The sequence below is a fragment of the Osmerus mordax genome, chromosome 19 (assembly GCF_038355195.1).
Source record: "Osmerus mordax isolate fOsmMor3 chromosome 19, fOsmMor3.pri, whole genome shotgun sequence".
Classification (NCBI taxonomy): domain Eukaryota; kingdom Metazoa; phylum Chordata; class Actinopteri; order Osmeriformes; family Osmeridae; genus Osmerus; species Osmerus mordax.
This window is the reverse complement of record NC_090068.1, coordinates 5,681,599-5,695,398: the sequence shown is the minus strand read 5'-3', so window position 1 is coordinate 5,695,398 and position 13,800 is coordinate 5,681,599. Positions and strand designations below refer to the sequence as shown.

The 13,800-nt window shown below is 51.1% G+C and overlaps 1 protein-coding gene across 2 annotated transcripts; it reads left to right on the top strand.

Moving 5' to 3' along the window:
• Positions 1-823: 823 nt before the first annotated feature.
• slc43a2b (solute carrier family 43 member 2b) lies at positions 824-13,131 on the top strand. Of its 2 annotated transcripts, XM_067257228.1 has the most exons (14): positions 975-983; positions 1,985-2,003; positions 6,221-6,512; positions 6,810-6,865; positions 6,960-7,036; positions 9,153-9,245; positions 9,496-9,629; positions 10,309-10,502; positions 10,736-10,879; positions 11,613-11,745; positions 11,971-12,103; positions 12,443-12,516; positions 12,681-12,804; positions 12,956-13,131. In XM_067257228.1, the coding sequence occupies exons 3-14, from the start codon at positions 6,310-6,312 to the stop codon at positions 13,115-13,117; spliced, it is 1,527 nt and encodes a 508-aa protein (XP_067113329.1). In that variant the 5' UTR covers positions 975-983; positions 1,985-2,003; positions 6,221-6,309; the 3' UTR covers positions 13,118-13,131. The 2 variants fall into 2 exon arrangements, with proteins under 2 accessions (XP_067113328.1, XP_067113329.1); XM_067257227.1 differs by lacking the exon at positions 1,985-2,003 and having other exon boundaries at positions 824-983.
• The last annotated feature ends 669 nt before the right edge of the window (positions 13,132-13,800 follow it).

Below are 13,800 nucleotides of genomic sequence, written 5' to 3'. Positions count from 1 at the left end.
TTTCATGTCCCCAAATGGTGATTAGAGGAGTCAATAGAGCGGTCAATGTTATAGTGTGATAGATGTGTGTGTCCGGAGTCTATGTGTGAGAAAGAGACAGCAGTTGACTGTGAGGGTTTGCCACTAGATGCGCTATTATGTTTCCCGGGTAATTGCAGGAAAAACTTGCGGTTCGGTGGGTCTGTGTGAAAGACAGAGGCCTTGTGTGGAGGGTAGATGAGAAGAACCGGCCGGTCACTCCGACTGTAACCAGTTTACAAGACGCACGGTTGCCTCTTCAGCAATTAGTTTATGGGTTTATAGGCTATGCTATAACCGTCTTCCCTGCCGTGGAAAATACACTTCAAAAACGTTGATATATGACTAGGAGCTAGCTATTCTGCTAGTGATTCAATTTGGCCATGTCTACATGTGTATTTTCTGCTCCCAGAGAGTTTAAATGGTCCGATTGTCTCAAATGAGAATAGGGTAATGGTCTGTGAGAGTTGGGGCACCAATCATAAAACAGAAAGGCAGACACACGGCATCTGTCAAAGGTCTATAAAATATCGATGTTCTGCACTGGTCTTTTAAATACCTTCCCAGTAAACAACCCACTCTCCCCCATTTCTTGGTCTATTTTGCTGTCCCTCCACAGGTCGGTGAAACGTCTCAAGACTCCCTCGACCGAAAAAGACGCGTTCAGCACTTTTGGCTCCCCGCTGCTCACTCCACCCGACACCCCCTGTCAGCCTACCCCTGCCCCCCCCCCCCACCTCCAGCCCTCTCATCTCCTGCACCCACCCCGCAACCACCCCTCTGCTGCCGCTCCCAAGCTGCAACCATGGCTCCTACCCTGACCACGGCCTTCGCCAGGCGCTGGTGGATGGCGGTGACGGCCATCATAGAGAACCTGCTCTTCTCGGCTGTGCTGCTGGGCTGGGGGTCCCTGCTCATCATGCTCAAGTCTGAGGGCTTCTACTCCTACATGTGCACCGAGGAAGGTAAGACTCAGCCGCCACGGCGACTCGGTTGTAATGGGACGGTGTAGCTGATACTGCAGCAAGTGGAAGCGTTCTAGACCGAGGAGACTCGCAGTCTAGCTTCGGGTGGGGGGTGGAGTGTAGATAGCCTTAGCTGGCGGGGGTCTTTTTGGTCGGGGGAGGGGGCTGTGTCCACTGACCCCCTCCTTGAATGTATCAGGGCCCAACAATGTGATGGACTGGGGAGGGGGGGGGAGTTGTGGTGAAGTGTGTGTGTGTGTGTGTGAGGGAGAGAGGAGTGGTAGGAACGGAACAATGAAGAGGAGACTAAGGACAGCCTCAGACTGGGTTCTCACAGGGATGCCTGGCGTGCTTTGTCTCTCAATGACCGGAGGCCCGTCCGAGTCCCCCCGTAACTGTACCCTGGCTTTCAACCCCTGCCTTTCTCTGGGGAAGAATAGCAGCCTGCCAGAGCCGCTCTCTGGACTCCTCACTAGGACATTAAGGAATGACCCACAGAAGGGTAAATTAGATCAGCTAAATCACCTTAGGGATATTTGTGTGCTTTATTATGGCAGAGTGAGAGAGAGGGAGAGAAAGAGGGAGAGAGAGAGAGAGGGCTAGAAAACACAAGGTTAGACATGTGAACCAGCAAGCTCCTACTGTATGGGATTTTTCCACAGGCCTGGTTACCCAACCTTCCAACCTTAGCACTAATTGAATGGATTTCCTACTCCGCCAGATAGTAGGGAACTCTCTACTCCACAGACAGGGAACTGATCGAACGACTGTTGAGTTCATAGATAAGATACAGTAATTGATGAGCTATTGGTTTTCTGAAGGGTGGGGGTGGGTGTGTGTGTGTGGGTGGGGGGTTGTTATTGTCTGTCAGAGCACTTTGAGACTTCCAACCACTCTCCCCTTATCACCACCCCGTCCTTCCTCCCTGTATCTCTCTCTCTCTTTCTCTCTTTCCCCCTCTTCCTCTCTTCCTTCCCTGGCTTTGTTCCCCTAATGGTAAGAACCCACTTCAGCACAAAGGTGGGACTCATATGCACAAAGGCCCTAGTCAGAACAGGTCAAGAGAGCGTGTGCGTGTTTTAGAGAGAGAGAGAGAGGAAGAGGGAATGAAACAAGACAATAAAGACAAGAAAGTTGGGCATATTCTTTCTCCCTAAGTGGGGTTTGGAAGGTGCCCAGAGTTCCAGCTGAGATCTCTGTATGCAGACACTGAACTCACCAGACAGTGCTCTCTCACCAGACAGACAGTGCTCTCTCACCAGACAGACAGTGCTCTCTCACCAGACAGACAGTGCTCTCTCACCAGACAGACAGTGCTCTCTCACCAGACAGACAGTGCTCTCTCACCAGACAGACAGTGCTCTCTCACCAGACAGTGGGTCTCTCACCAGACAGTGGTCTCTCACCAGACAGTGCTCTCTCACCAGACAGTGCTCTCTCACCAGACAGTGGTCTCTCACCAGACAGACAGTGCTCTCTCACCAGACAGACAGTGCTCTCTCACCAGACAGACAGTGCTCTCTCACCAGACAGTGGTCTCTCACCAGACAGTGGTCTCTCACCAGACAGTGCTCTCTCACCAGACAGTGCTCTCTCACCAGACAGTGGTCTCTCACCAGACAGACAGTGGTCTCTCACCAGACAGACAGTGCTCTCTCACCAGACAGTGCTCTCTCACACAGACAGTGCTCTCTCACCAGACAGTGCTCTCCCCCCAGGCAGTGCTCTCCCACTAGACAGTGCTCTCCCACCAGACAGTGCTCTACAGACGAACCTTCAGTGTTCTCTCTGCCTGCCGTTCAACCGGCTGCTTGCCCTCTCACTCTGCTGTCCAATGGGCCGCTTATCCCCACTCTAGGCCGTCCAATGGGCCGCTCGGTTTCCCATGTCTCGCCCTCGCCCACACAAACGTCTCACTCTGATGATGTCATAAATATATGACCCAAGCAGTAGATTTACCGATAGGTCGGAGGATGTGGTCCTTGCCCCTGCTAGTAGCTTCCTCTGAACAGAAAGTACTGGTCACACTACATTAGGTCGACCCCCTGGACTCAAGGCTCCATGCTTTTCCTCCGAGTTCAGGGCACCCACACCCACACTTCGTCCCTCTGTGATGATGTAACAGGCATGTGGCACTATCTCAGCTCCCTCTGGTGCATGTGGAGAGAGAGAGATAATCAGGGAGCGAGAGAGGGAGTTTAATTACAGGTAATAATGTGGTTTAAAGTCTACTGATAAACTTGGATGGAGAGAGAGAGCGATAGAGTGCATGTGAGAGCAGGGAAGATGGAGAGATAAAGAGGGTTGGGGGGAGGGTTGGGGGGAGGGAGGAAAGAACTTATAAAGGGAGGGATTCCATCGAGATGCGTGGGTCACGTGACCCACCCTGACGTCAGTTGCAGATCGCATGTCCTCGCCCCAAATGTGCAAGGCCACGAAGCCGGCCAGTTCAGACGTCCCAGAAGGCTTTGCGTGGCCACCGAGCAGAGCAGGGGAGGAAATGTCATTGTCCTCGTCAGCGGAACGGCCGGAGCACTTTGTACAGCTGGCTCATCAAAAGTGTGTAGGCAAGGCATGTGAGCGTGCAATGACTCAGTGAGGTCAGGGAAACCAGATCTGCTGGGCCTTTTTAGAAATACCCCATTCCTCTTTCTCCGTCTCACTTCTGACTAATGCGACGTGTTAGTCAGTCTTTGTTCGTTACTTCAGTTATTCTGCCATCCTTTCGTACCCTTTTTGATTAGCCCCTGTGATAGTTCTCTGTGATGCTCTTCCAAATCTATCTTTATTGTCAAAATCATTAAAGGCAAATAGTCTGTAAAAGAGAGAGGAGATAGCAGAAAAAGGGAAGCACTGTTCTCAGACATCCTCTGTCAAAGGTCATCTGTGTAGGTGTTCAAAACCACAGAGTAAGGAATCCACTGTAAGTATATGTGTGGCTCTGTATCTTTCAGTTTCTGCTGAGTGAAGGCTTGTTCTATCTGCATTCAAAGACACACACACTCCGTCGCACGCACACACACTCACACACACACTTTCACAAGCACGTGCGCTCACACAGCCACGGTGTCGTGGAGAGGGGAGTGCTCGGTGATAGTGTCAGGTCTGTGATAGGCTGTTCTTCACCCGGGTGTGAGGGCGAGGTCCTCCTGGATAAGCTGCCGCGTGGCCCAGGTTCATTCACAGAACCCCCAGGGGGCCCGGCGGACGCCGGCCCGGGGACGGCCGTGGCGGGGCGGCGTGAAGCGCGTCAGTCCCACTTCGCACCAGGATACGAGCGGTGTAGGGTGATTTACAGGGAGGGAGGGAGAGATGGAAGGAGGGAGGGAGGGAGAGAGGGGAGAGAAGGAGAGAAGGGTTAGATGATCTAGTGATGTCCCCGTGAGATTGAGAAGGTGGGGTGGGGAGAGTGATGGAGCATGGTGGGGGGGGGGGGAGATTCAGAAGCTGGGCTCGGCCTGACGAGGCATGTCCAGGCTCACACCCCTGCCACATTCTGGCGCCTCACCCTCCTCGCCGTGTGTTTGCCACCCTTTCGGTTGCTCAGCGCCGCGCCGGTCACCCGCACAGTCACCAGCTGGTCTCCACTCACCCCATCTCCGCCCCCCGCTCCTCCCAACAAACCTCTGTCACACCGCCCCCACCCCCGGCCCCTCCCCCCCAAACACACTCCTCCCTGGGCGCCCCCCCCCCCCCTCCCCGGCCCACCCTTCCAGCAGCCTGTTGACATGGCGTCGTTGCTGCGTCCGTGTGAACGTCGAAGGGGCCCCAGCAACATACCACTCCCTCCACACTCCTCACGAACGCAGGCAATCCTGTCCTCTTAACACCTCTGTTTCTTTTCTCTCTCTCTCTCTCTCTCTCTCTCTCGTCTCTCTTCTCCTCTCTCTCTCTCTCTCTTCTTTCTTTGTCTCTCACTCTCGCTTTCACTCAGCCCTCTCTCTTTCGTCTCCTCGTTCTCGCTCTCTTCTCTCTCTCTCTCTCTCGTCTCTCTCTCTCATTCTCTCTCTCTCTCTCTCTCTCTCTCTCTCTCTCTCTCTCTCTCTCTCTCTCTCTCTCTCTCTCTCCGCCTCTCTCTCTCTCTCTCTCTCTCTCTCTCTCTCTCTCTCTCTCTCTCTCCTCTCTCTCTCTCTCTCTCTCTCTCCTCTCTCTCTCTGACTCATCGCTTGGTAGCTCCGTCCCAACAGCCGTGCTTCAGTTTGGTGTTCTCTGCCTAACAAACGTCGGAGATTTAGGTCTTCTCTCGATTCTCATTTTCTCCTCTTTGTTCTCCTCTAATGCTCTTGCAAATCCCGTTCTTTACTGTGAGGAAGTTGTTTTGCAGACTGGAACAGTACGTGATCAATGATCACAGGGTTGTGTTCTGCTGATGCATGTTATGCAGTCACAGGTCACTCACCCAAGGTTAAGTACACTTGCTTAATACATCGTGTGTGTGTGTGGGAACAGTATTCTGGGTGTGGGATGGATTTTGACTGGCAAGGACCACAGAAGTAGTTCTTACATAAGAGTCCTTTGGACACACACATGCACAAACACACACACACACACTCACAGAATGATCAGAGTGGTTGGCTATTCAGCTCCTTATCAATTCCCATATCTTATTCGACGTGTGTGTGTGTGTGCTTCTCCTTATCTCCTCGAATTTTTTTTACACCACTGTAAAAATGAAGTTTCAACCAGATTCCTCTCTGCTTGCTTGTGCTTCGTCAGGTACTGGCCAAGGTCAAGGTGTAGATTGTGTGGACCCGTCACGAGATGTTGACTCTGAAGTGTGTGAGCTTGCGTGAGGGGACATGACGGAGGGCCGCAAACAAACCGAGTTGTCACCCACAAACCGTGTCACTATGGCAACAACGTTTTGCTGACATGGGGAGGGTGGTGGTGGTGGTGGGGGGTCACGTCAACTTGGACATCCCTCTTCACAACGTGTGTGTGTGAACACACTGAGCGGTTTCCTAGTCCTGCTCTCACGGGAAGTGACACAACCTTGATTTCACAGCGGGAGGAGCTTAAAAGGATGACAGTCTCATTAATACAGGGAAATTGTCTCACACAATACCGACCATGGATGGATTTCATGTCCGGGTGGTAGAATGCAATCCTGTTTTCGTCCGACGCTTTTCCAACACACACACAAACACCACGAACAACCCATCCATCACCCAGGACAACCCACCACATTTCCCTTCCTCTCTCTCTCTCTCTCTCTCCCTCCCTCGCTTCCCCCCCAGGCAACGCCACCTCCTACAACGTGTCGTTGCCCCCGGAAAGGCCCCCGGCGGCCTCGGAGGACGAGTTTGCCGACTGGGATGCCGACGTGATGGGCCTGGGCGACGGCGTGGAGGCGCGGCCGCTGGCCCCCGAGGGCCTCATGCGGATGAACGGCTGGCTGATCTGCAAGGAGCAGGACGAGATGCTCAACATGGCCTTCACCGTGGGCTCCTTCCTCCTCAGCGCCATCACCCTGCCCCTGGGCATCGTCATGGACAAGTACGGGCCCCGCAAGCTCCGCCTCCTGGGCAGGTGAGGCCGAGCGGGGGTGCGGGCGGCAAGGCGAACAGGGATGCGTGTGTTTGCGCGTGCCTGACAAGGAGGGTGCCGCGCGAGCGTGTGAGAACACACGTGGAGCGTCTGTGTATGAGAGACACGCAGATCGATCGTTTTTTGTCGTCTGGGAGAGTTTGTGTGCGTGTGTGTTGAGAGTTTAGATGGTTGATCATCTATACTGTGAATATACTGTACTATAATAGCATATTCATAGTATATCTACAGTATGTCCATGTGAGCAATCTGTGATTATAAGGTGTGTCTCTGTTCCAGCACCTGTTTTGGTTTCTCCTGCCTCCTCATTGCCTATGGAGCCTACAACCCCAATGGTGAGTTCCATCAGACAAGGTGTATGTTTCTCTGCAGTGGTGTGTGTGTGTGTCTGTTCTTGCTTCCTAACTTTTTTTCTGGTCTTTTTTTCAGAACTCTCAGTCCTCATTTTCATCGCTCTAACTTTCAACGGATTCGGAGGCATGTGTATGACGTTCACCTCTCTCACGGTGAGTGTGTGTTCCTTGTTTGGCAGCGTTTCTGTGTTTTTCTACCAGATGTTTGGAGAGGAAGGGGTCGTGACATTTGCACCTTTCGTGATCGATTTTTTTAGGAATCGTTTATTTCTTTGAATCAGCAGGAAACTGGTGGCTGTTGCCTCTGATTAGTTTGATTGTTTTGTATCGATTGCCTGTGTGGAGTTTTATCAACTCCACACAGTCTCTCTCTCTCTCTCTCTCTCTCTCTCTCTCTCTCTCTCTCTCTCCCTCCACCTCCTTCTATTTATGGCATTCTGCCTGTTGTCCTGCCCTCTGTCCTTGTTTTTGGCTGCACTCTCTCCACTTTGTGTCCTAGTGGACAACAAATGAGCTGTACCCTCTGGACAAAGGAGGGAAAGAACAGGGAGAGAGCAGGGGAGAGAACAGTGGTGGGGGGTGGTGGGGACAGGCAGGGGAAGGTAGGAGAGGGGTTGGGGAGAGACTCATTAGTACTGTCCCAGTACTTCTGCCCCCCCCCCCCAACCCCCGACCAGTCCAAACAACAACAACAACATGACGCTCTCCGTCACACACACACACACACACTTCCCGACGCACAGTAACACACTTTTCAGATGCCCACACGCAAAGTACTGGAAAGTGAAAAATAAATCAAATACATTCCCAAACATGCTGCAGCTCCAGTGAACTATTTACAAGCCGGGATGAAAGAAAGACAAGGACAGAGAAAGACAGTGAAAGGCCTTATATATAGGATTCACTAGAGCTCACACTGTCAACCAATCAGTCTTCCTCCACATTCCTCCTCTCGTCTCCTCCTCCTCCTCATCAGCTTCTACCCTGTTTCCCAGGACACAGTCCATGGCTGTGTCATGGTGATAGCGCTCAGTAAAAAGAGTCCTCTCCTCTCCAATGAAAAGGTTCTTTTAACAGAGGAGGCTTGAGTTACATTCCTGTTGATCAAATCAAGATCAAGCTTACAGAAAAGTCACACCCCCCACCCCCCCTTCCCACACACACACACACAAGCACACACCACACACACACACACCCTGAAGCCTTTATGAACACACGGCAGATATGTTAATCATTAGGCTCTTACTCACTCTGCTGGTCCTTGGAAGGCGAGGCTGTAGATGTTTTCCTGGAAGGTTCTGGGTGGTGTGGAGTTTTAGAGATGGTGGTCCGGGATCTCCATAGGGATGGGGGGAACCTCAGTCAGGGAAAAATAAGAACTGGTTGCACACACGCAGACCCAGGCACACACACACACTGGGTTATGTAATTTAATGGGTGTTATTGTTCAGTCTCTCGATAGACAGAGCAGATTGAATACTCCAGTAATTGTAAAAGTATGCCGACCGTTGATTTCACTCGTCTCCTGATCCCCTTTCCTCCTCCATCCCATCCCATCACTCTCTCTCTCTTCTTTCGTTCTTTCACCAGTCCTACAGTATTTTCCTCTTTCCTTGTTTCACAGGGGTTACCCCGTCTCTCTCTCTCTTTCTCTCTGTCTCTGTCTCTCTCTCTCGTGCGTGTGTGTGTCCCCTCGTGTCACTCTAATGTCAAGCAGGACGGGCTAATCTGTTCCCACAGTCTCCCGATGCTGGAGGCACCTTGTACCGTCCTGTCCCTGCCTCCTCTCTCCTTAGCTCCCCAGCTCTGTCACCCCCCCCCCCCTTCCCCACCCCAACAAACCAATGAATGTACAGGCTGTACCTTTTCCACCTCTGAGGCATAAGGGCAACCCCCCACCCCCACCCTTCCCTCCTGGGGCTTTGAACGACATCTCCATCTCCACAAAAACATCTCAATCACACACCCTCACTTGTTCACTCACAGCCATGAAAACAAGGAGATTAAAGACCCAGAGTCGGTCTCATGCTAAACTCATTTGAAAGAAAGAGAAAGAGATGAAGGGAATGTGAGAACAGGTCTCTTGGGATTATGTCATTCTCCTTTACAGATGTCTACAGAAAGTTAGTGATTGTTTTACCAAGTGTTTTTTTTTGTAATGTGTTAGAGATTGTGAAATAACACCCATTGCTTTCTCTCTGTCTGTATCCCTCTCTCTCTGTCTCTCTCTTTCTCTCTCTCTCTACCTACCTCCATCCTCTCTCTCTAGTTGCCCAGTATGTTTGGGGACCTGCGTTCCACCTTCATAGCTCTGATGATCGGCTCCTATGCTTCTTCCGCCGTTACGTTCCCTGGACTCAAGGTATAACACACACGCACGCACACACACAAATTCCCTCACTCATACATAGCTCTTGAGCAGAAACCTGTCTCCTAAATGGCCAGCGGTGTGTCCGTCGAAATCCGATAAAATGATTTTTTCTGACGTCGGTCGGGGATCAATATCAGCGACACAAACAACCGCTCGTTAGCAAATATTTGGTTCGAGTGTTTTGCAAGACGCGAGTCTCAGGGAGTCACGCGTGTTGTTGACGATGTTGTTGTTTGCGTAGGTGATCTATGACCTGGGCGTGACCTTCATCACTATCCTGGTGGTGTGGGCGGCCTGTGCCGGCCTCGTCTTCCTCAACTGCTTCTTCAACTGGCCCCTGGAGCCCTTCCCTGGACCCGAGGATATGGACTACACGTAAGACACACGCACGCGTACACACACGCATCCCTTTATCTCCCTACCTTCGTTCAAGGACTCCATAACAACATCTCTGGCTAGGACTTGCTTTTGTTTATGGTGGCTCAAGGATGTGTTGTGGCTTCTTGTGGAGGTCTACAGACGTTTGTTTGCTGAATATTTGTGTCCTTCACATTATTTATGACATTTATTTGTTTTAATCCCCTTCCCTAAAAGAGGCCTTTGTGTCTCGTCAGGCCATTACTGTAAATACGAACATGGTCTTATTTGACTTGTATGGTAAAAAGGTAAAAGCACACACTGACACACACAATGGTTGCATCTGCATAGGTGTGTGACTTTGTTTGTCAGTTTGTGCTGCATGTAAAATCTTTGCAACGAATGCAATGAAACGTGCCTTGAGTTGGCAGGTCAAATTCCAGGTTGAGGTTAGATTGTTGGTACTTAAGTGTGTGTGTGTGTGTGTGTGTGTGCAGATAGTAAAGTAAAGTTTTACCTCTGTCACATCCAGCAGTGTCACTTTACCAGAGAAAAAAAATTGTTCTCACCTCCCGCTCACCTTTCATTCCCTCTCTCTTCCCTTTCTCTCTCCGGTTCTGTCTATCCTCCCCTCCTCACCCTACCACCTCTCTCCCTCGAATTCTCCCTCCCTCCCTCCCTCCCTCCCTCCCTCCAGTGTCAAGATCAAATTCAGCTGGCTGGGATTCGACCACAAGATCACCGGGAAGCAGTTCTACCAGCAGGTGACGACCGTGGGCCGTCGTCTGAGCGTGGGCAACGCCCTGAAGGACAGGGAGCAGGTCCCTAAGGAGGGCAACAAGCTCTGCCTGTCCACCACGGACCTGGAGGTGCAGTGCAAGGAGGAGGAGTGTAAGGACACTTCATCTTCCTTCATGCCAATGTTGACACCATTACGAACCTGCAACCCACAACTGAGAAACTGCCCAATATCCTCTCTGGTGTCATTTGATACTTTTTTCCATTTGGTTGAATGTATGTTTTTCCTGGTTTCTTTTCTCCCGCCACTCGAAAAAAAAAGATCTTGACATCTCTCAATTGTTCTTTCTCTCTCTCCGTCTCTCCTTCCTTCTTGCCATCTGTAGCCCAGTCTTTCCTGCACAGCATCACCAGTCCTCTCTTCATCCTGAGCCTGGTGACCATGTCCATCACCCAGCTGCGCCTCATCTTCTACATGGGAGCCATGAACAACATCCTGGAGTCCCTCAGCGATGGAGACCTCAACACAGGTGTGTGTGTGTGGTGTTTGTGTTGATGACCTTGCGACTCCTTGACGTTTTGGCCTGTGACCGTGATTGGGCCAGCTGTTTGACCTGTTTTGTGATGTTCCTCTTCTCCTTTTCCCTCTCTCTCCCTCCCTCCTTGTCCTTTCTCAATCTTCTCTGGCTGCATTTGCAGTGGAGAGGATGGAAGTCGGTAAGACAGTAGACCTAACGGTGTCGAATAAGCTTTAGCATCAGTGCACTAGTTTTAGCGAGCTAACGTTAGCATCTAATGCTAGTGTTAGATTGCATGGTTTAGCATGCTAACCCTAGCAACCTACGCTAACCCTAGCAAAGTTTCATCAACATAACACACAACTCTGAACTTTTTCGGACTCCAACATGTTTGTTTTCCACAGCTGCTTGCATAGTTAGCATTCAAAACCCTGTCACCTTGTTTACTCCCAACGCTTGATCCGCACTGTAGCCTTCTGAGCCTGTCCCCGGGCTGTCCTTCAGCCCTCGAGGTTCAACCCATGTTCTGGTGCCATTAGAAGTAGTTATTAACCAAGGAGACCTACTCATTAACTCCACAGCCACAGCCATTAACCAAAACTATGTCCAGGGCTGTGAAAGTAACCTTGTCTCTCTCTCTCTCCCCATCCCTCCATCTCTCCATTCTCTCTCATCCCCCTCTTTTTCTGTCCCCTCCACCTCCGTCTCTCTTAACCCCCCCCCCCCCCCCCCCCCCCCCCCCCAGTGAGTCTGTACTCCTCCATCTTTGGGGTGCTGCAGCTGCTCTGCCTGATGACCACCCCAGTGATTGGTCAGATCATGGACTGGAAGCTGAAAGACTGTGATGATGGAGATGAGGAGAAGGAGCCCAGCATCAAGTAAGTCAACACCAGCAGGCCCCGCACCTCCCCTCCCATATGCACCTCTAAACCTGAGGGACCTCGAAACAATTCATGGGTTTAAGGTCAGATGAATATAGCTAATGGAGGGCTATGACTTTTTGGAAGAATTTTTCAGTGTTGGGTTAGGGATATGACTGTTTTCTTCCTTTCCTCTCCTCTCTTCTCCCTCTCTCCTCTCTTCTCCCTCTATCCTCTCCCCAGGGACCCGTCCAAGCCAAAGCGCAGAGACAAGACCATCCAGAAGGTGACAAATGCAATGAGAGCCTTCATTGTCACCAACGTCCTATTGGTGGGATTTGGCATCACTTGCCTGGTGCCCAACCTCCCTCTTCAGGTGAGTGGCCTATTCAGCTGTCACTCAAATGTATATTGACATTTTACATGTTCACACATCATTGTCAGGTAGAGTTACACGGTACACTGAAATATAGTGTGAGAATATATCTTTTGCCACCTGAATACATTTCTCTCTGGAGGTTATGTTAAATGCAGTAAGGAAGTTGCTAGCTTTACTATAACCTCTCCTGTTTTCAGTACTCTGTCTCCATCTACAGGCAAGTGTGTGTAATTGCAGCTGACATGGCTGCTCTCTTCAGAGTGGTCTTGTGGAGAAGGACTTGCGGACTGATGAACTTCTCATCACTCCTCCCTCTGCTTTTCTATCTCTCCACAGATTCTGTCGTTCATCCTGCACACTGTTGTCCGAGGGTTCATCCACTCAGCCACAGGAGGTCTCTATGCTGCTGTGTAAGTGCACACACACACACACACACACACACATACACCCACACACACATACATACACAATATACCGGTAACACACTCACACACACACTTGAAACGCTTCACCACTCAGAAAGTTCCCCTGAACTAACAATCAAACTGTCTGTGTTGTTTCCTGCTCTGTGCAGGTACCCGTCCGGTCAGTTCGGCAGTCTGACAGGGATGCAGTCTCTGGTCAGCGCCCTGTTCGCTCTGCTGCAGCAGCCTCTCTTCATGGCCATGATGGGACCACTGGAAGGAGACCCACTCTGGGTAAGAACACGCACCGCAACACAAACACACGCACTGCTACACCCACACAAACGCACACTACTACACCCACATACAAACACACACAGAGACACCCACCCAAACAGAGAAAGATCAACTCAGGTGGACTGACGGTGTGCGTGTGTGTGTGTAGGTGAACGTGGGCCTGTTGGGCCTCAGCCTGCTGGGCTTCATGCTGCCGCTGTACCTGGTCTGCTACAGACGCACCCTCCACAGGCAGCGGCTGGAGAAGGACGACGACGCCAAGATCTATGTCAAGATCAACGGCTCCTCCAAGCACGAAGCCTTCGTCTAGAGGGGTGGGGGAGAAGGAGCGAGCGGGGGGGGGGGGGGGCACGCAGGAGGGGAGGGGTGGTGGGGGGAGGGTAAAGAACAGTGTCGTTTACCCCCCCATCCCCCCCCTTTAGAGTTTACGCTCCGAAAATCAACGTACACATCCGCAAACATTCCATACTTGTGGAACTCGTGCGTGCTCCTTGAATTGCTTCAAGTTATCCGTACAGACACACACACACACACACATGCGCGCGTGAACTGATGACCAGTGAACTGATGTTGTTGCCATAGAAACTGTCTACACTTGGACAGACACCAAGGACTGAAAAGGAGGTTAAAGAGAAAGAGAGTGAGAGAGGAAAGACTGTGAAAGGAAAGAGGCGTCAGTCCTCTGTATTGCCCCCTCATATTCCTCTCCTCCTCTTTTCTCCGGTATCCCTTCTTTCTGGAAAAAATCTGAAGAACATCCATCCTTCTAAAACTGTTCTGACTGCCTTTCAACCATAGGACATTAGCAACAGACTCTGACACTACTGGCCAATGGCTGTACTTTCATGGACAAGATCATCATGGCCACAATGGAATTTTTTCCCTCTGTAGATTCTCCCTGCCCAGCCAATCACACACGCCTTACTGCCTAGCCTAATCTGTTGCAGTTTTTTAAAATACATTTCCTCATCATAATCCATATTTATAAGTGTA

Coding starts and splice junctions, on each gene's coding strand:
- slc43a2b (XM_067257227.1), top strand. CDS start 824: ATGGCTCCTACCCTGACCACGGCCTTCGCCAGGCGCTGGTGGATGGCG. Junction 6,866..6,959: donor TGGAGCCTACAACCCCAATG/GTGAGTTCCATC, acceptor TCTTTTTTTCAG/AACTCTCAGTCCTCATTTTC. Junction 11,746..11,970: donor GAGAAGGAGCCCAGCATCAA/GTAAGTCAACAC, acceptor TCCTCTCCCCAG/GGACCCGTCCAAGCCAAAGC.